General features: G+C 37.2%; 1 protein-coding gene across 1 annotated transcript in view; it reads right to left on the bottom strand.

Moving 5' to 3' along the window:
* The window catches only part of LOC112540307 (uncharacterized), a 93478-nt gene that overhangs the window by 57687 nt on the left and 12617 nt on the right, over window positions 1–23174 (bottom strand). Inside the window, exons 6-13 of the mRNA XM_088134692.1 lie at window positions 22499–22621; window positions 21667–21743; window positions 18078–18295; window positions 12103–12268; window positions 10085–10291; window positions 9602–9763; window positions 4021–4101; window positions 1383–1545 (exon numbers count right to left, since the gene is read on the bottom strand). Coding sequence (XP_087990818.1) covers window positions 1383–1545; window positions 4021–4101; window positions 9602–9763; window positions 10085–10291; window positions 12103–12268; window positions 18078–18295; window positions 21667–21743; window positions 22499–22621 — 1197 coding nt within the window. The remainder of the gene's footprint in view (window positions 1–1382; window positions 1546–4020; window positions 4102–9601; window positions 9764–10084; window positions 10292–12102; window positions 12269–18077; window positions 18296–21666; window positions 21744–22498; window positions 22622–23174) is intronic.

Here is a 23174-nt window from a genome sequence, read left to right as displayed (position 1 = left end):
CCTCCTGAAACTTGATACTGTCCTCTAAGGCATTTGCCACCCCATGTTTGTATCATCTGCACATTTGAAAAATGTATTTTCTAACCATTTATCCAACATCATGTATAAATACTTTGAAAAGCATAGGACTAGAATGAAACTCTATGGTACATCACTCAACAACACTTCCAGCTTAATTTGGAGCTACTAATATACACATATTGGATACAAGCATTCAACTAGCTCTGTATCCATTTAATAGCATAGTGTAAGTCCACTTTTTACCACCTTCTCTACTAAAATCTCATAGGAGATGTTCCTGAATGCTTTGCTGAAGTTATGGTATATAATGTCCATCTCATTCTTGCTGTCATCTAAACTAGCCACACTATAAAAAGGAGATAAGATTAATCTGGCATGATTTCTTCTTTATAAACCAATGCTAGCTCCTGCCAAGTGACGCATTTTTTAAATAAGCTGTTCCAGAGTTTTGCCTGGTATTAACGTCAAGCTGATTGGACCATAGTTAGTCGGGTTCTTTTTTCCCCCTTTTGAAGACAAGAACAATATTTGTCCTTCAGCATGTTTATTATCAATGAATTCTCACGGTTCACAGAAAGATGCTCTCAGATGATATCCACAAATTTCTACAAGACTCAGATATCATTGATCTGGTCCTGGAAACTTGCTCATGGTAGCCTGGTGCTCCCTAACTGTCTCTTTACTTGCCACCGCCTCCTTTTGTCAGATGTTCTGCTCAAATCAACATATTTTCCTTTGGAAAGCAAAGGAAGAATCTCTGCCTTTTCCTGGTCACCTGTTACTATCTTATAATCCCCTTGCAGCAGAAGGGCCACCCCTTCTTTTTCCTTTTTCTTTCATTTCCTTTGGACAGTTTGCTCACTCTCCTCAATCTCAATGTCCATTTCCTTTCATACTCAACTTCTTGCCTTTCATATCAACCAATATGTTAGATGAGACCAGACGCCCCTCTAGTCTAGCATCTTTCCTCTCACATTGATCCAAGCAAACAGCATTTTGATTTTTTATCTGATACTACTTTATCTTTTTGATTTAGATACTGTAACTCACATTCCTTCCCTGAAAAGTATAATCCCAATGCATGATGATACTTTAGATTATGTCAGTGTGTGTCAGCCCCACTAGATAAACCAGGCCATTAAATCAATTCAACAGGAAGGCTAAAGCTACGTTTATTGAGATTGGCTATAATAACAGAATCTTACAAGTCTGATTGTGCTGTACTGACTCCTCCTTAAAGCTCAGTGATATAAATTCAATTTATATTTGCAATATTTGTGAAACATGCCAATGTAGTTATCATTTTCAAATAATCTCTAATAGCAAACATATACAAATATACATCTAGCTGCTTTTTTTACCTGCATACCAAGAACCAGAAATTCCTGATTATCTGCATACACCATCCCTTCATCTACCAAGTAACATAGTGGTGAGGACAAGCTGCAGAGGCATTCACATCTCACTGAAGTCCTAAAGTTATTTTTTTGGGTATGTTGAAAATATTCATTCTTCTCAATACATCTAGGAAGATATATTAAGATAGCTTTCAGTCAGAAAGCATCTACCAGTTGTAAGTCAATTTACTTGTAAAGAAGATGCAACAGTTTTATAAAGCAATTTTGGTCAATGTTGTTTTGCATTTACCAGACAAAACTATTATGGTCTTGTTAGCCATAATACTATAATGTGAACATGTAATTATGGCAAGATTTTGTAATAAAGTTATTCCATCCCAACAGCAAAAGTGAGAGGAAGCTTGAAAGTTACTATTTGAACATGGTAGGTGGTAGCTCTTTCTCTTCCCAAAGAAGCTGGGTCCTTGAGTTGCTGGGAGACAGGTAGCTTATTATTATTATTATTATTATTATTATTAATAATAATAATAATAATATTACTAGTAGTAGTAGTAGTAGTATTACTATTTTCAAAGGCTGCATGGGGAAATCTGGCAGCCCATGTTCAGGGATCTTTTATACTGTAAAACTTTATTCAGTGAAAACCTCCTCAGCCATTTGTATACAAATAGAAACATCTATATATGTTTTAAGTTAAAACTTCTGCATCAATCTTATTTTACTTTCATGTGTTCTTTTCTTCTTTTGAGATATTTATTATTATTTCTTTGAAGCATATTTATCCTATTGTTTAGCCCCTCCCAAAAAACCCCCTCAGAGCAGCTTCTGTGCTTTGGTTACATCAACAAACTTAAGCCTTAAAAGATGATTTAAACATGCTTTGTTCTGATTAGTTAATCTTTCCAGAGCTCAAAAAGAAAGTCTTTCCCATATATAAAAATGTAACCATCCCTAGTACTTCATATCATTTTTGGCTTATGGCATATTCCAATTTCTTTACTGCTTATAAAGATAACAGATACACACGCTAAGCCAGAGTTCTAATTTCCGCTTCTGCTTTGATCAGATGTTTCAATAATTTACTTAAGTTCTCAGATTATAGCTTTATTTGCATGACATGACTGACCCACCCACCCACCCACCCAGCCAACCCATTTAGGAAAGCACTCACCCCTCTGCACTGGCAATACATAATCAGATGATTTGGTCTGATGGAAAGCAGCCTCACAGCTACTACAAAAAGGTAATTGGGAAGCTCTCATTTCCTGTTTTTTATTTTTATGAAACAAAAGAGACTTCTGCTTGGTTATAGGATTGAAAATGCTTTGGCCATTGTGATGGGAAAGAGATAGGGAGAATGTAGTCCTATTAGTTCTCTTGGATCTCTCAGTGGCTTTTGATACCATCAAACCTGCTATGCTTTTGATTGTCTGCTGGGTTGGCATTACCAGTATCAGTGGTTTCATTCTTTCCTTTCAAGCCATGTCCAGAAGATGAGGTTGAGTGATTATGGTACCTTGAACATTGGTCTGGCTGCCCCACAGTGCTGTCTAAAGTAGTCTTAACAATTTTCTCCAGCAACACTGCAAAGGTATTTTTTTTTTCATCCTTTCTAATGCTTCAGACCTTTCTCCAGTTGTGTGATCATCAAAGGCTTTCTGAAAAAGCCCAGTTTCTATTCTCTGGAAAGCCATTAGATGGGGACTATCACAAGATCAGACCACCTTCCTTCTGATCCAGAAACTACCTGGTTTTTCCATTATCACCAATCACTGCAGCATAAAATACAATAATCACAATTCTAAGCTTTCATGCATACCCTTAACAACCTAAAAACACCTTTTCATACATTGTGACATACATTTGAATTAAACCTACATCTTCACTTCCCTGCATGTATTCATTCACTTTCTTCTGCTACATTAAACAACCTTCCTTCAGACATAGAGATTATCTTGCAAGCCAACATACTGTAGTTTACATACCACCAACAAGAAGGTATATGTAATGTTCTGATGCTGATAAACACTAAGGATGCAGTACGCTGTTAACTAGTTTTCAGTACTATGAACATATTATTTCTGTGTTGAAAGTCCTGTACTGTTTTCCATTTTATTCTGGCCACAATATAAAGTGTCGTTCTTGACTAAATATCTTAGGACTTGACTGAGGGACCATGTCTGGATACTAATACCTGGGGAAACCTTTTTAAAAATGCTTTCATTTTAGGTTGTTCCTCCAATGCTATGGAATGCAATTCCTTGGGAGATACCACTAAATCCAACTTCTGTTTTGAGAAAGGTTCAAGACTTTCCTCTTTAGCTAGGCCTATGATTTTTAATTTTAAAGAGGTTTTTATTCTTAGCTATCTTCAGCACTTTCTGGATAGAAAGAATAATTATAAATGGAATAAATAAATAAATAATTTCCATATTGATCACTGTATTAGAAATTTGTGAAACAACATTATGTCTTAAATGTTCTGGAAAATGAGCTATATAAACCCAATATTTTAAATGTTGTGCCAATACCATCAAAACATCTTGCCTTGAACAAACCAAAGTCATAAACTTCTCTCTGTAACATATGAAAAAGCTGGCCAACCATTTGGTTTAATCACAACAAAATTAAAAATACTTGCGAAGCTAAGGGGTGTTTTCGATGTAAATGTTCTTGTAGTTCCCTAGTAGTCCATACTGCTACTCTACATGCAGGATCAGTCCTAAAATCAAAACCAACCTCAGATGTAAATAATACCAATAGCAATAATGATAAAAATAATAAATATGCATAATTATTATACTAATATTACTTCATTGGATCAACAGCCCATCTGATGCACATTCTCTCTGGAAATGACAAATAAACATTTAACATGAACAAAGCAAATATGCTACAGCATAAGAATTTGAAGCATTTTCCAATCACATACAGTACAACTAATAAAAGTTGTTTTACAATAGAACTGTAATGAGAGACTGAGACAAGCAGCCATTCGTTTATTTTAATGACTTTTCAGTTTTCAACCTTCATAAGAAGTAAGGAAGATTGAAGGATTGAAGGTTTGGGCAACTAGGACAGTTCTTTCCTATTCTTAAAAAAATTAATATTAATTTATATAAGCAGGTAGTCACAAGGGTTTAATTTGTTGTTTGTTTAATGATGTGCAAAACGTTTTGAGTATAGACTGCTCCATGCATAGAACAGCAGTTCTGAGCATTCCATGTCTGGACCAAAACATATGTGCTCCACCTAGACAAAAACATATGTGTTCCAGTCAGACCTAGCTAGAATATACTGTATCTGTTTGATCCAGGCATGTCCTCAGAACATATGAATTCTGGGCACAGATGTTCTAGACATTCTAGGTTATGAAACAGTGAGGAAAAGACAAAGCTGGTGGTTACACATGCTGGATGGCAGGAAGGGAAGGGAAAGTATCATTAGACTGATTGGGTTATGTCACACTTGAATTTAAGTGCTGTGCAGCAGAGAAGGCTAAGAAAGCACTACATAAGGCTTAATAGCTCAGTATGATATAGATATCAGTACTCACTCAAAATGAGCACAAGTTATTTACCTTTCAATTTGTTCCCATTGTTAGCTAACAGAATTTATGACACATTTTGCCTAATCAAAGAGAAAATTAACACTAAGTAGCAACGATAATTTTTGAATTCATGATAAAGCTTTAGGTCATAATGATATCTATAAAGACCTTGGGAAATTGGCCGAACTCAATTACATTCATTATTACCTATGTGCCAAACATTAGTATTGTCTATTTTGTACAAACTAAGACTCAGAGCTGCCCAAATAATTAACAGTCAATAGGATGTTTGAATTTGGTACAAAGGGAGGACTTTATGCTGATGTTAAGTAGAGAGTAGTAAGTTAATGGGGTGATACTGTAAATATTATTCTGAGAAACTAATTGCTCTTCAATGACATCAACATATTTGATTTCACTTACTGATAAGTGATTTATATATGCTAATCCTTGTATGAGTTTTCTGTACATAAAGTGTGGGATAACCCAACTGCCCTATGCTCACTTCAACCTATATGCGGAATATATAGAGGGAAGCTGGACCGGAAGAAAATGAGTGTAGTTTTAAAACCAGAGGAAGAAACATCAATAATCCAGACTATGCTGATGACACTACTCTGATAGCTGAAAATGAAAATGATCTGCAAGCTCTAGTAAGGAGAGTCAAAGAGCACAGTGAAAAAATGGAACTAAGATTAAACTGAAAGATCAGACTCATGACAACATGTCCAGTAGTCAGCCTTAGAACTAACAATGAAGATATTGAAATTTTGGATAGTTTCTGTATTTTAGGATCAGCCATCAACAGTAAAGGAGATAGCAGTCAAGAAATTTGCCACAGACTAGCTCTTGGTAGAGTAGCAATGAAGATATTCAGATGTGTCTATACCTACAAAAATCAGAATCATGAAGGCAATGGCTTCTCCAATGATGCTCTATGAAAATAAAAGTGGACTTGGGAAAAGCAGGATAGAAAGAGTACTGACAATTTTTAACTCTGAAGTTGAAGATGCCTGAGAATATAATGGAGAGCCAAGAAAACAAGCAAATGGATCACAGAACAAATCAACCCAGAGTTCTCACTCAAGGCATAAATGACCAGGCTCAAAATATCATGCTTTGGACACATTATGCAAAGACCTAGCTCTCTTGAGAAGTTTAAAATGCTGGGAGATGTGGAAGGACAGAGAAGAGGATGACCAGCAGCAAGGTGGCTGGACTCAATTACATTAGTGATGGGTGAACCATTGGACCAGGTTGGGGACAGATTCTCCTGGAAAAAATTTACCCATGTGGGCATAAAGAGTCAATAACAACTTGATGGCACATAATCAACCAATCAATCTGCTGCTAGATAGCTAAAATGTTAGCAGGATTTTTAAACCATTAGATCAGTGTTGTCCAAACTTGGCCACTTTAAGATGAGTGGACTTCAACTCCCAGAATTCCCCAGCCAGCGATGCTGGCTGGAGAATTCTGGGAGTTGAAGTCCACTCATCTTAAAGTGGCCAAGTTTGGACAACACTGCATTAGATAATTTTAACATAGCAGATTAAATCTATACAATTGTAATTAACATAACGAACAAGCTGCAGGGATTGCACAGCTTCCATGAAAACTCAATGCCATGTGCTTTAAACGGTGGGGTTTTGAAAATTTTCCAGATTCTCACTAAGAACCCTTGTACATCTACAACGGATTCTGGGGCTGTACTTTAAAGCTCTTTCCATTGATAGAGGGGCATTAATAAAGTCTATTGAGCACTAGTAGTTATCTAGCCGGGTTTTATATATGGCAGCTATGTATTATATACAGAAGCTCAGCCCCAGTGGGTAAGCAAGCTGTGATTCCTCTTTTCACTGAGGAACTCCTGATAAATTTCAAGAAACAATATTGTTCCCTAAGCTTAATATAACATTTATTATATTTTTCTAATATAATATTTGAACTTGATGGATTATTAAGCTTAATAAAGATGACATTATACTAGCCAGAAAATAACTATTGCATTAGGAATAAGGAATAATTTACACCAAGGAAGAGAAACATGTATACTATTTAAATTATAATTCACACATTCTATTTTCTTTTTTCTTCTACTGAATTTACATTGGATAGGAAATACATAGTTGTTGTTTTGTCTAAACAGTCACATTCAGTATTGAATCAAATCATGCTATCAAATCATTTTTGACTCCTAGTGACCACATAGATTTTTTCCCATGATGATGTATCCCTAACTTGTTCTTTCAGGTACATTTAGTATTAATGAGGCTAAAACAGTTTTGGTCATCAGAGTTATCTCTTATCATCTCTATGCTAAGCCTTGAATGGAGATACAGTATATACAGTATTCTGTTGGTCCTATTCAACTGAAGTGTAACAAGTGTTACCTAATAACTGGTTCTAGCAATACTGATCAAAAATTCTGAAAGGGCATTTGTCCCAAGCTCAAGTTTTATTTCTTCTCCTAAACTACAGAACATTTTATTTATTTCAGATATTTCTCATACTTACAGCTAACAAACATAGGGGGAAAAGTATATTAACAGAAAAATCAGAGTAAAAATAACACAATGAATACAACTGTTTGCTAAAACATATATCAAATTTAACATGCCTGTTTGGATAAAAAAAAATGTCTTGGGGCCTGGTTAGTTGCAGGAATTTCTTTCCCCAGTTACATCTACCCAGCCCACCAGAGCGGGGAGGCTGGGTATGTTGTGGGTCCCATCACTGAGGGAAGTACACCTGATGGGACCACAAAGAAGGGCCTTTTCCATGGTGACCCTCTGAGATAAGATTGTCCCCCACCCTGATGTTGTTCTGGAAGGCCCTGAAGATGTGGTTTTGCCAGTGAGCCTGGGGATTCCAAGCTGAAAAGGCAATGCCCTTTTGGCAAGAATTTTTACATAACAACAAAAGGCTTTAGTTTAAAAAAATGGGGATGTGGGGGCCAATCAGAAGGGCAGGCTAAAAACAAAATGGAAGTGAAAATTGTAGTTCATTTAAAACTGTAATATATTCTGATCTTCAATTTTACATAAATCTTTCCAATTGTGTTTCTAAAACTAAAGTGCAGAAGTTAAGTATATGTTTCTTTTTAAAAACAGAGATTAAAATGGTGTGTTTTTAACTTAATACGCCATTAAATAATTTAATATCCTTTGCTCAAACAATAATCAAAAACAAAATAAAATGAAAACAGAATATGGTACCTCAGTTCCAATAGTTCCAACTGCCGAGAGTCACTCTGCAGTGAGATGGGCAGTGACAAATTTGGTAAGTAAGTAAGTCAGCAACAATACAACTGAACACAATATTGACTGAGCTGCCACCTATCATATATTTTAATGGCAGTTAATAAAGGAAGTCACTGTTCCTACCACTCCCATTATCACTCAGATAATTTTGGCTAAGAACTGTTTTACATGCAAAAAATGTGGGGCTATTGTTGATCTTCCCTCAAGTCCTGCTATTCTGCCTTATCATGAAAGGTGGTTGTCTCTGGGAGGGATGACTAAAGAAGATCAGGAGTGTATGTCAAGAATATATATATCTAGTAGGGTCACCCAAGGCAAAAAGGTCATCCCAGCTACTCAGCTAAAGCAATCAAACACATATATCAGGCAGCAAAGATATAGGAAGATGCTAGAGACAGATTATCAGTTTAATTATCATCTTGAATGTCTTTAGTATTTATATATAGGGTTTGTTTTATAGTGGATTTTAATGGATTGAGTATTTAATTATTTATGGGGTATTTTAATTGTTTATAGGCTTTTGATTTTTAATTGTGAGTCACCCAGAGTCACCCATTGGGAGAGATGGGCAGCATACAAATTTAATAATAAAATAAATAAAAAATAATAATTACAACAACCTTATTATTCAAATGATAGCTCTTTCTTTCCCTTATTTCTTTCCCATATTCAGTCTTAAAATGCAAATCAGGGAGGACTATTTAGACATCAAAAGTTGGAACCGTGAACACTAAACATACCACAGATTTCAAGATGGCATATCACTAGGGGGTTAGAAGTGAATTCATATTCTTAAATATTAATTTTCTTGTTTTATCTAATCAATGGTTCAGTAGCACAACACAATCAGACTCTGGTGATGCAAAGATAAATACATATGTTTTGCAACTGATTTGTTTACATTTATCAAAATGTTTTTATTTCCTAAGATACCTGAAGCTGAAAGCTAATATATGTGTGCTTCATTTTAATTCTAAAATATACTAGCAACATTAAGACTATTTCTTTTTCATTGAAATAAGCGTTTCTGTAGTTTGACTTTTTAATTAATTAATTAATTTTAATTATTGAATGGGGGTATTTATTTTGTAACTGTTTACTTTTATTGTGAGCCGCCCAGAGTCACCCACTGGGGGAGATGGGTGGCATACAAATTTAATAAATAAATAAATAAGTGCTCCATGACACTCTGCATATTACAAGTCTTGGCTCGTTTTTATAAATCGATTCCATCAATTTCATCCACATATTACACCTTAAATATAGAAAAAGTATTTGCTATTTTTCCCTAGGTTTTCAACTTCTTTGTAGATTTTCTAATTTCTCATATCCAATTCATTATCCTCTCCTAAAATAATAATTGTTATTTTCAACTGTTATTAAAATAGGGATGTCATACTTTCTATTACCTTGCTGTATAAACCCATATATCACAGGGTGTCAAGAGAAAATAAATAGTTCCACTAGTTCGGTTGTAGGTAAAGCTGAGAACTGACTGAAGCAAGGTAGGATAAGGAGGTGGCAAGACGGTGCATAATTTTGTCCCATTTTGAACAGAGATTATTCTTAAACTTTGAAAATAAACAGAGAAACAATTAGTAAACCTTTGGAAAAAACCTTCACAGTTATAGCATATATAAAAGAACTCTTAAATAACTTTTTGTTGTCATAAAATAATCCCATATACTCAGTCTCCATAAATTAAGATTTTTTTTTTTTTTTTACTGATATATGGTAACATTTTGACAGATATTATTGTCCATAAGTATACTTATTTTGGGACAATTTCAGTTCTTGTCAGAATTTAGTTCATATTAAAAGCATTAGTACTTAGCACAAATCCTAGAAAGGTATGGGTGAGGTTTGCCAGTTTTATTACCATTTTAACATACCTGTTGTCAACACCCATTGCAACCACCCGGCTGGACTTCCCAACAGCATTACAGATGTGGAGGTGACTTATTGGGCTGTTGATATGAGTCCAAAAGCTGGTAAATGAATTCAGATCATAAATATGAACATTGTGAGCAGAACAGCAGTACAGGAATTTATCTTCCATTGTGCCAATCCAAAGTACTCCTTCTTGGAAGAGGGATAAACTGGATAAAGAAGAATGGCATTATAGACCAATGTAAGAAGAAAAGAGGCAGTCAGCTACTGGTTATGTACTGCTGAAGAAACCAGCTTGAAATGCATGACATAACAAAATTAAACATCTTCATAAAATGGTAATAATAATTTGTACAATTGAACCAGAGTCATCACAGATGTTTTAGAATACAACTTCCATCATTACCAACCAATAGAAATGTTGAATGGAACAGATAGGAATTGTATTCCAAATACTTGAAGTAATTTTGTTTGAAGAAAGCTGAACTTAATATTGTGTCAATTTGGAATAGACACAAATGAAGAAAGCCTATTACTGTAATCATTTCTATATCACACAGAAAATTGATCAGAACATGTCCTCCACAATTTTTATTTTAGTCCATATGAAAGCTACTACAGTTATGTATCATTGAGGTATTTACAAGGATACATGCAAGGGAAGAATCCAATATCTTTATAAAAATAAATATATTTTATGGACAATAGTTCAAACAACTTTATATATATTCACATCTATGCTAGCTCCAGCTTACTCTGAAGCATGTATTGCACTGCAACTTTAATATTTATATTCTATTTATATTTTTATATTCTAAAAGCTTAATAGTAGCCCACTTATTGTATGTTAAGTCCACTTATATGAAATTGATCCAAAGGCATCTTGTCACTCTAAGCTCTTCTGAATATTTTTAAACTACCAATGGAATGCCTCAGTTGTTTCGATGACATATTTCCAACCTGATGTTTCTACAGATTTCTCTTTATTTCTTACTGAAAACTATTTTCTCTTTTAAAATGTACAATATGTAATAATATACATTACTTATGTCTAAATAAAACATTATTTATGTTTTTATTGGTTTTAACTGTTTGGTTGTGAACCACCCAGAGTCCCTCCTTGTGGGGGAGTTGGGCAGTGATATTAATTTGATTTATAAATAAAATCTATCATTAAACATTTCCATAACATTTGCCTAGCCCATGGAAGCTGCCTGTTTTCCATGGGTAGAATTTCTTGCCATAAACCTGCTTCCTGTCCTCAGTTTCACCACTTCATTTGCACCTGAAATCAGAGCAGATAACAGCATCTGCAATTGATTCTCTCCCCACAGCTCCATAAAGGTCAGTATCTTGTAATGGAGTTTCCAGGTCTTGATGTTTGTGTATGCATTTTTACAGCTGCTCTTCCTTCATTCTCCCCACCACATTCAATTTGAAATGGCTTCTGAATCCAGGCTCACCACTGTATTGCCATATCTAAAGGCATTTGTTTGCATTTTTAATTTAAAAAAAAATCCCTTGCTATTACCTTTCAGCCTTTCAGAAGAGGGTTGGGGGTTTTTTTGTTTGTTTTTTTGTTTTGTTTTTTGCAAGCCACCACATATTTGTAAAAAATAAATTTTTAAAAAAGGCACAGATTGGGAGTGTGGGGAATCCTCCTTAATTGTTAAGAGGGCATAAAGAGTTTTAGTTACTGCACAATCTGATGCTCTGATAGTGGATTCAAAAGATACTTTAGTTATTGGTTACCTCCGAGATAACTACGGAAAACAATGATCATCTGACCTTCTCTGCAAGTTCTAGAGCTGCAAAAATATACCCACAATTATAGCACTGTGAATGTTGGTATAGATCTAAAAATATTTTTTTTAAAAAAGCCTCCAAAGCATCCTGATTTTTTAAACTACATATTTTAATATCTTAGGAAACACATGGGCTGATGCTCAGGGAACTTTGTAACAGTGTCTTTGGATCCAACTCAGGGAATGTATAGATTAAAAAAAATTATTTCAGCTACCTGTAAAAAGCATCCATAGTATCAAATGACCAGAGTCTGACTGATCCATCTAGAGATCCAGAGATAAATAAAGAGGTAGTGTTTGGGTGCAGTAGAAGCTTTGTAACAGTTTTGGAATGACCCTGAAATACGTGCAGCAAGCAGCCTTGGTCATTCCAAGATTTTACTGGATAAAAAAAAGATCAGAAAAACACATATCTGTTAGTAAAGGAGTAATAATCCAGTTACATATCTAAAATTGGAACCCATGTATGTGAGATGGGCAGCTATATACATTGAACAAACAGACAAACTTTTGCTTCATAAATACTTGAATCACAAGCATTGAAGACAAGAGGTGCTATTTTATCTTATATGAAGTTTTTCTCTGCAAAACCTGAAGAGAAATTTTTATTCTGGGGGAGATGGGCAGCATATAAATTTAAATCATCATCATCGTCATCGTCACTGTCATCGTCATCATCCCATGGCACCTCTGACTAGATCAGTGCTCCCAACCTGGCTAGCTTCCATATTTGGATGTCAATGCACAGATTTCCCCAGTCAACATATTAATCGCTGAAAATTCCAGGAATTGAAATCAACATATATAAAAGTTGCTCAGGTGGGGAAATATTGACCTAGTTCATTTCACCATATCTTTTTGCAAGTTATCAGCATTCAAGCAAATAGAAAGCTCCTACTTTTCCCTCCATGATTTGAGATTTAAGAAGTTCCTTCAGTTAATTACACCTACAATTAATGAATATAAAGGAGGGGAGGAAACAAGAAGAGCAGGGCTGACAACTGGCTAGCATTGTAGAAGACTGTTCAAGCTGCTTCTCCCAGTATCTTAAGGCTCAGGGTAGCCAAACATACTGTATGAGCTTCTGATGTCAACAAAAAGGCTTATGGCCTGTGAACTGAAGCCAATGGAAAAAATGAAGACTGTCAGACCCTATTTTTGTTTTATGTATCACTTTTAAAATACATGATTTTCATAACCAACTGGTATTCACTCCTGAAACAGAAGATGTTATATTCTATGTTAAAAACACATGCCTTTTTTTCTGTCTGTCTTAATTCTGAGGAATTAAAAAATGTAGCTGATCAACAGCATCTCATAAAGAAGCACATGAAAGATTTCTATGGCTCTAATACATTATGATAGTTTTGAATTTTGACAAGGGTAGATGCAGTATGGTTAAGGAACCATCTCAGTGGAGTGTGTGACAGGGGCAAAGAGAAAAGTACATCCCATTGCTCTACACTGAGAATTTTTGCAGAGTAAAATCCAAGGCCCATCTCCTTCCTTATTAAGGAATTCAAGTGCCCTGTACAAATGGTACTTTTGAATGCAGAACTGAACTTGAGAGCTCTGATAGAAGCCCTTCCCCTTTCCAAGTCACAACGGAGACACCCCTGAAAAGCCAGCCTCCTCAAATAGAGCTCCTTGTGTCTGTGGCAGGAAACCTTCTTGTACACATGAATACTTTCACATGGGTTATATCTCTGTTAGTGGGGGCTACTTGTTGTAGACAATTATGCTGTATCTGTGGAGATAATCATTAGGAGAAAGAAATGGCTGCTCAATTATGATGCTCATGCGTTCAGTTGTGCATACATTGTTAACACCTGAGCAGTCCTCTAATGGATTAGGAATTATGTGGTATCTTCATTGTACCATTCTAATTCTCCAATTATTATGGAGAAAGGGTATATTGAATTTCCTCTTATATCTGATTTGCTGAACAACCAACATAAAATGATTAGAAGGCTATTTAATCTCTGGTTTGATAATATAATGAGTGCAAAGAGCTTTTCACAATGATAGCCCTATTAAAACTGCAGCCAAACTATATGTTGTGCACATTTCATAAGCTGGAACACTGGGTTATAAATTAGATGAAGAACAAGCTGGAGTAAAGGTGGATCTAAGAACAAGCTGGAGTAAAGGTGGATCTAATTTACCAGAGACGAGTCCTTATCTTCTTGGTACAGATATGGGTGCAGACCAAGGCACTCTCTTAAATTCATGCAATGGGGGAATGGATTTCCCTACACACCAGAGAGAAATAGCCTGGGTAAGTGAGCCATTTTAGCTAGTACACTTCCCCAAAGTTTGCCCCAGCCCATTTAAAAGGGGTTGCCTAAATTAAGCCTCTCTTTCTTCTGTTACTCTGGCTTCAAAGCAGAATCATTTATCAATTCAAAATAAGAACTCAGCATTGGAAGTTTCTTCCAAGACAGCTTGCACTACTATGCTCAGCTAAGCATAACCACAGCCCACCTAAGAGTATCGCTGTTTCAGAAGCTCAGATACTGCCAAGACAGACACCATTGCTATGGTATGGTTGAATGTAGTTGAAGGTGGTTGCCAAGGGATCTGCGGACAATACCTCCAAAGGCATGTTTGATCCAAACTGGTTTTAGTTTGGGACAAGCATGAGATTGCCCCAGGATGTCTCTGAGTGGAAACTGAGTGACAGGGAGTGAGTCAGACATAACTCTCAATATCACAAAGGTTCAGGCAAAGTAGACTACAGGGACAATCAGGGCTTCAGCAGTAACTGCAAGTTCTCTTCCCATTATGGATAGGGTAGCGAGGTGCTACACCAGCTGGGCATGGCATTAGCAATGGGGCAGATTAACCCCTCCCAAAGGCAAATCAGATAACCTTCAGATAACAGAATCAGCCCTTAGACAAAAGAATAAATGAGAATTGTTTCGTCTACTTTCATACAGACAGAAGTTTTCAACTTTGCTCAGTGGCAGGATATACAAAAGCTGCACCTGTGTCACTTAATAGATGCAACTTTTATACAACCTACTTCTATCACAAATGTTGAGTGACAGTGTCTGCCTTTGGGGCATTGGATCAGATCCAGAGTGGTAGTAGTTAGGTGATGAAGGCCTAGTTTTCTAACAAGGGCCTCAGAAAAGGACGTAAGAGTGGGAGACTTCATGGGCCAGACCAGGTCAGAACTTGAAAGGCTAGTTTCCCTCTGCCTAATGATAGTAATCTGGGGAAAAGTTATGTGTTTCCTTAATTCCAGGATCTTTTTTATACAGTTCTATAGATAGCCAGCTGTTCTTTATATCTTCTTTTGCTTTGCCTTCATCTTTTCATGAAAGTTTCCTTGATTGCTGCATTTTTCTTAAATAAAGCTCTTGTCCTTCCCATTCAATTATTATCCTCAAATTCTCTGTATTGCTTATTTAGATATAACTCCATTTCTTCTCTGCAAGTCAGCATTTTGATTGCTGGAAGGATGTATTTTATATAAATGCTGAATTTTCATGGCAGAACTTTCTGGCTTCTGCTTCATTCTGTAGACCAAGGCCAATTTTCCCATTATTCCAGATATTAATGTTCCATTTTAGCACTCCAATATCCTAAAATAGTATATTGGTTTTGATGGTACTATTAATTGTCATAAAACTGATCAGCTTCTATTTCCTCTGCTTCTGTGGTTGGAGCTAAGACTTGGGTCAGCATAATATTGATTGGCTTGCCTTACCTTCAGGTTTTTGTTCTGATTTAGATACCCTTTTGTTATTAACAACAGCTACTCCATTTTTCTATGATTTCCTCATCTGCACTAGAAGATCTATAGCTCCTTTGATGGAAAGTGGCCCATTTCAGTTCACTCATTCCCAGAATGTTCAGTCTTCACACTGGCAACATCAAATTTGGTTCATGGCTCTGACATTCCATGTACCAGTAAGGTTACCTGTAACCTTACAATAAAGTAGCATGAGAATTCATAACTCTGGCACCTAGTCTGGTCTACCTTGAAGGGCTGACATCAATCTTGCAAGTCTGAATGAGCTTCCCCCTCCCTCCCTTTATTTTCATGAGAATTAGGGAGGATCATGTCTGTGACGCTTACTCAAATTACACTTCTGCCTCAGGCTCAGATTTTTTATCTAACCAGTGCCTTGGTTGCAGCTCTTCCTCCTGTTCCTCAAGATTATTCCTACTGCCCATTATATAGCCATTGAAGACAATCTGGAAGCTGCAGTTGACACAGAATCCCTTTAAAAAAAGATTTTTAGTATTTGTATTATATTAATGTTTTTAATATACTATTGCAAGCCACATAGAACTGCTTGTGTAGATGGCATATCAATAACTACAAATAAATTTTAAAAAGAAAAATGTTGTCTTGGGATGTATTAATAGGAAGAGTTCATATAATGGATAGTAATTGTTCTACTCTTCTCTGCCATGACCAGGCTCCACTTGAAATACTATGTTCAGTTCTTGATTCCACAATCTAAAAAGGATATTGAAAAACTAGCTACCAAGATGGTAAGGGAACTGGAAACAAGTCTTCTGAGTCATAGTTGAAGGAATTGAGTATATTTAGCCTACAGAAGAGAAGACTGAAAAGAAGTATGAAAGTAGTCTAGATGTCTAAAGGGTTGTCATATACAGGAAGGAGTAGACTTGTTTTCTATTGCTCCAGAGGCAGGATCAGAACCAATATGTTGAAACTACAGGGAAGTAGATTCAGGTTAGATACTGGAAGACACCTCTTGAAGGTGAGAAACAATGGATTAACATGTCTCATGAAATATGTTCACCTTTACTAGAGATCTTCAAACAGCGGCTGGGTAGCCAACTGAAATGCTTTAGCAGATCCTGGAGCAAGTAGTGTTAAACTAGAAAACCTCTGAGGTATCTGTCAAAACTATGTTTCTATGAAAAAATAATTATAAATACAGAGAAATGTCCTATTCAGTGCCCAGCTTGTCAACCTTGGCTTGCAAAGTTCAGCCATAATCAATCCTGGAGATTTCCCTTTTTTCAATAAATATATCCATATGTCACACCTGTGCTAAAAGCCATAGTAAAAAAAAAAAAAGGGGGGGGGGTCAGGATAAAAAAAAATGCTTTAGTAACTACTGAAGTTAATTCCCTGTAAAATAGAGTACTCTATTCATAAAATTAATCTGCAATACGAACCATTCTCTCTAATATACAAACTACTCTTTCTCACACACAAGTATATGCATATACATACACTCTCCTCCCTCCTTCTTGCAGAAATAGTCAAAAAGAAGTGGAAACGGAAATGGAACAATAAAGGTGGGACGAAAGGAAGAGGTAACTGCACAGGGAAGTGAAGGGAAAGGTGCGGGGGGGGGGGAGGACAAACTGGATGGCCATAGGCAAGAGGAAGAGTTCATTGGATAGGAGAAGAAACCAACCAGGAACCCTGTTTAGATGTTAGAGAAAGGGTTAATATTAATTAGGCAAGCTGCTTCCCCCAAGCAGAAGCTAATCATTAAACTAATATTGAAAATCATCCACAGTTTTCCAAATAAAAGTCTACAATAATTTGCTCTTTCTTTTATTTTCAATAGCTTTTTCTATTTTTATCAGGGAATATAAGATGATCCCCTCCCCAAGTTACAGGTAAATACATGGGGGAAAACCTCATCTTCTTATCGGGTAACTGTAATATATATTCCTTTTAAGAGTTAATGCCACATTAGAACTCATAGGAGAAAACAGATTTTTAAAACTGTAAATTTTCATGGGGCTAGTAGAATAGTTAGAAGAGATTAGGAACTGGAATCAAGCCAATCCAATCCATGCCATCTCTATAAATCCTTTTAAAGTTTATCTTGTTGAGTGTTTTTATACATCTGCCCCTCTTCACTGCATAAAAAGGTAGCATAATCATGCCTTATCTTTTGAGGTGTCACCCATTGTTCCTGTTCAAGTCTCTGAAAGGTTTACAGGGTATAAGTATATGCATATACTTGTATGTATGTGTGTGAGAGAGTGGTTTGTATATTAGAGAGATATAATACATTAAAATATCACTTTTCTGTTTTTATGGTCTTACTGATTAAACAATGAAAATTCCATAATGTTAATGAACATCCCTACTTTCTCTTAACACCATTAGAAGTTCTTTAAAATGACCGAGTCAATACAAAGATTAGGTCAATATATTTTTTGCTTTTAGGTGCCAACTTACTTTCACTGTCTTTTGAAGAAGTAAGCAAAATATTAACATCAGATGAGTAGACACAAGAGAGAATTGAACTTTGATGTGCATTGGGTATCTCAAGTAGCAATTTCCCATTGATATCATAACAGAAGAAGTGACCATCAGAAAAGCAATAATATCTTTGCATAAGGACATCAAAATCCATATTTGTACACCAATTCTTCCCCATGTGTGGATATTCTGTACTATAATTCAAAATATTATCAGAACATTGAATTATGAAAATGCCATGAACATTCTTTGAATTTGTTTTTCTTAAAAAAAGAATTCTTTCAGTCAGATAGGAAAGAGTTCCAGCATTTTAACAAGTGAAAGCATAATTTTCTACAAACCTACAAATAATACTGTAACAATAGCAATACATTTCTACTAATTAAAGATCAAATTTCACACTATTAATTTGCATTCTAGGTGAGAACTGAACTGAATTGATTGTGTTCTGCCAGAACAACATATGAAACGGCTGGAGTGCTATTGATTGATTGATTGATCTGATTTGATTTGATTTCTATAGCCACTCATCTTAACAAGTGACTATGGGTGGTGAACAATAGTAAAAACATAAAACAATTTAAAACAATTCAAGACCTTACAAAAGGCCAACACAGTCAGGGTCATCCTAATATCTGAAGGGAGAATGTTCTAGAGGGCAGGGGCCATGGCAGAGAAGGCACATCTCCTAGTTCCCACCAGATGACTTTTCTTGGCTGTCAGGGCCCATAACATTCCCACCCTGCCAGACTGAATTGGATGGGTAGAAACAACTGGAGAAGATGGTCCCTCAGGCAACCCAGTCCCAAGCCATGAAGGGCTTTAAAGATAATAACCAGCACCTTGAATTGCACCTGGAAACACACTGGCAGTCAATGCAGCTCATACAGTAGTGGTGTTACATGTGTCGAATATCTGACACCATTTACTACCCATGCAGCTGCATTCTGCACCAGTTGAAGCTTCTGAATGCTCTTCAAGGGCAGCCCCATGTAGAGTGCATTGCAATAATCCAGATGAGAGGTCACGAGGGCATGAGTGACTGTGAGCAAAGCCTCCTGGTCCAGGAATGGGTGCAACTGGCACACAACCTAAAGATGTGCAAAGGCCCTCCTAGCCATGGCTGCCACCTGCTCTTCTACCAGAAGCCATCAGTGCAAGAGGACCCCCAGATTGCACACTGGGGCCATCTGGGGTAGTGCCACCCCATCCAGGACCAAAGATGGAAAAACCTTGTCACTGGAAGGCCCAAATACCCAAAGCCACTCAGCCTTGCTTGGGTTGAGTTGAAGTGCATTGTGCCCCATCAGGCCCCTACAACCTCCAGGCACTGGGACAGGACATCCAGGACATCAGTCAGGCAGCCTGGAGTGGAGATATAAAGCTGGGTATCATCAGCATATTGATGATACCTCACCCCAAACCATCAGATCACCTCACCCAGTAGTCTCATGTAGATGTTAAATAGGAGAGGAGAGAGAACCCAGCCTGGGACACCCCACAAAGTAGGGGCCGTGGGCTGGATGTCTTCCCCCATCAACACCGACTGGAACCAACCCCAGAGGAAGGAGAAACACAGTGCCACCCACTCCCAACTCCTGAAGCTGTCCAGAAGGATACCATGACTGATGGTATTGAAAGCTGCTGAGAGGTCAAGAAGAGCAAGGATGGATGAACTACCCCACCCTGCTCCCACCAGAGGTCATCTAAGAGTGCAATCAATGCCATCTCAGTCCTGTAGTTCAGCTTGAACCCTGACTGAAAGGGGGTTCAGATAATCCAGTTCATCCAAGGTCCTTTGAAGCTGCCACACAGTAACTTTTTCCACAACTTTCCCTAAAAAGGGAAGAGGTTGGAGACTGGACGAAAACTGTCCAGACTGGTTGGGTCAAGCAATGGCCCCTTGAGGAGAGGGTGCAGTACCACCTCCTTAAGAGCCAGCAGAACCACCCCCTGCCTCAATACCCAATCATGCATCCCCTCCCAGGCAGCCTTAATCAGCCAGGGGGGACATAGATCTAACACAGAAGTGGCTGAACTAGCAGCTGCAAGAGCTCTGTCCACTTCCCCAGGTGCAACAGGATCAAACTCCCCTCAGATAACCATGCAGGACTTAGCCCCCATACCCTCCACTGGTTCTGCCCTAAAGCTGAAGTCCAATGTAGACTGGATATGAGTGATTTTATCCATGAGATGCACAGCACATTCCTCACAGCAACCCTGTAGGTGAATCCCACTATTACTCTCTCCGAGAGACTGGGTCATCCAAAATAGGGCTGCTGGGCGGCTATCTGTGGATGCAATAAAGGCTGAGAAATAATTATATTTCACCACCCTTACTGCCATGAGGTAGGCTCTGATAGTGGCTCTAGCTCATGTTCGATCATTTTTGCTCCTCGTCATTCACCAGTGGTGCTATAGGTATCTCTTAACCCTTTTTAGTTCTCTGAACTCTTCCGTATACCACAGAGAGTTCTGGAAACCATAGGTATGGAAAGGATGCTCAGGGGTGATCTGGTCCAAAGCCGTGGCTGCTCTCCCATTCCATGTGGCTTTGGACCAGATCGCCCCTGTCCAAAGTTTGCTACACTGGTCAGACTGTGTAGCAAACTTTCCGGAACAATCCCAAGCTCCCTCTGAAACCTAGTTTGGTCCATCATTCACTTGGGACAGGCCAATCTAATAGGCCTAGTCTCCCTGCAGAGGAGGGTGGTGCCAGAGAACTAGAGGCTCACCAAGGAGTGACCTGACCATGATAGAGGAGAAACTAGTATCTCCCCCAATTCCAGAACAACCTGCCACTGCTCAGACAGAAAAACCAGGTCAGGCGTATGACCACTATTATGCATCAGGCCCTGGATGATTTGAGACAGGCTTGTGGCTATCATAACTCCCGAGCTACCTCAGACCCTGCACTCAGAGAAGGCAAGTTGAAGTCCCCCAAGACCATAAGCCTGGGGAACTCCACTACCAGCCCGGCCATGGAGTCAAGAACCTCAGGCAGGGAGGTTGCTATGCAGCTGGGAGGCTGGTTCAACAGCAACAGTCCCAACTGATCCTTCTTAGTGCCCAACTTAATAAATAGGGTCTCGCATCTGGCAATCAGAGGAGGAACGCTCCTGGGTTTTGTTTTTGTTCTAAAGTGGTGTTCTAAACTTGAAACAAAACTTTTGAAATCCATACATGTTGCATAGAGCACAGTATACCTGAAATGGCCAATTTCAAGGCTGCAAATGGTTCTGCTTCAAGGTAATTTTACATTACTCAACACGCAAAATGCAAGATCAGAACAAAACTCTCAGAACACATGGCATTTGTTCTGAAGTCAGAATACCCAAAATTGCCATTCTAAGTTCAAAATGTTTTGCCAACTTAGTGAATATGACCAGATGAATTTAATTTTGTCTCATATTCTTATAGTTAGACATAGCTTTCTCATCTCCATATTCCCACGTTTTTTTTAAGTTAAATAATATGTGACAAAGTATAATAAAACACATTTTCAGGGATTTAGCTCATAGCTACATAGTATCTAGTTCAAAGCTCAGATCAATAAATAATGTACCTAAGGAAAAGGCCGTAATTGTACATTGGGATGGGGTTAGTCTCAAGTGGGCCCTTCTTTTCTTTAAACTTCCAAGTCTAAGAGACAGAAAGAAATATAGATACATATACATACATATATATATATATATAAGTATACCTAAATATACATAAAAATAAACCAGCTTGTGATTTGATATTTGAGATGGATATCCAGAAATTTAAAAAAAAAATAGTATAACACACTTCTGGGACATAATGGAATTATGGAGAGGCAACAGAGATCATTTACGGATTTTAAAAGAACTTATTACTGAGATCTGTGAAAAAAGATCCAATTCATGGCATGGGCAACTACCTTGACTGTAGTTCACCAGTCCCTGTGTTTCTCTGGGAAGTATATGATATACTCTGTTATCTAATTTGGAAAGATAAACCAATCTATTCTCAGAATAATTGTTTGATGGACAATATATTCATATAATTATAAACATTTCTATGGGAGGGTAGTAGAACATTAACGTTTCTTCTTTCACTAAGCCTACTAGTCCAATAGGTCAACAGAGAGACAGAAATTATATTTCTGTTGGCCAGATAGTTCTTGGTTTTGAATGGAACTCCTGCATTCAACAGTGCTTGAAAGAAGTGCAAATTATTAAGAAAAACATCCTAAGATTCTGATAATACACAGATATCAGTGATAAAGTATAAACCTATGAGAGGTTTAAATGGCAAAATATTTAATATATCCTGATTTTGTACAGATCACTTCCCAAAATATGCAATTTCTCATATTACTGATCATTTCAGCAACAAGCAAATCTATCTATAATAAACATGAGATAAACCATCACCTTTACGCCAGTGATTCCTCCACTGATGAGTTCATCTTTCACTGGGTTAAATGATATAAATGTTAATCGTCCTGAATCTGGCTTTTCTATACAGCATATTTCAGCATAGTCCTTGTTGTAAACCTTAAGAAACAATTACTGATATCAAATCTATGTATCAAAAATTTAATGGGATACAAAACAAGCGACAACCCAAGAATTTAACTATGTACCTGATAACCTTTCAGAAGCTTCCTACCTCATCTATCTCTAAAATAAAACTTCTAGAGCTCCAGGTGACCTGAGAATTGTTGAGTTCTCAGTGTTCTCTGAGATTGGTTGTTTTCTTGCAGACATTTCATTATCAGGCTAGGTAACATTGTCAGTGTGAGGGAGAGTGGAGTTTGTTGGCTCTTTAAATTACATAGAGTAGCTTGCCCTGCCAGTCTTGTGAAGATGTGGCTTCTTCCTTGATTAAGTTACTGCTTAATAATTCCTGTTTCCTGCTTATCTCAGTGTTGGCTCCTAGACAGAATGTGTTCCAGGCTGCTTATTTACATCCTGGGCTCTTGACTGTATCTTTTAAATGGTATGTAAATGGGGTTTATGTGTTTATTGATGGCTTATCTATGCCATGTCATGCCATGCCATACTATGTTAGCATTTATGTATACGGTTGTTGTATAGTCGGATTTTA

The sequence above is a fragment of the Python bivittatus genome, unplaced genomic scaffold, assembly GCF_059951505.1.
Source record: "Python bivittatus isolate LINGU-HERP-01145 unplaced genomic scaffold, Pbiv_v1 ctg000080_np1212, whole genome shotgun sequence".
In the NCBI taxonomy this organism is placed as follows: domain Eukaryota; kingdom Metazoa; phylum Chordata; class Lepidosauria; order Squamata; family Pythonidae; genus Python; species Python bivittatus.
This window is presented reverse-complemented; position numbering and strand designations above follow the sequence as displayed.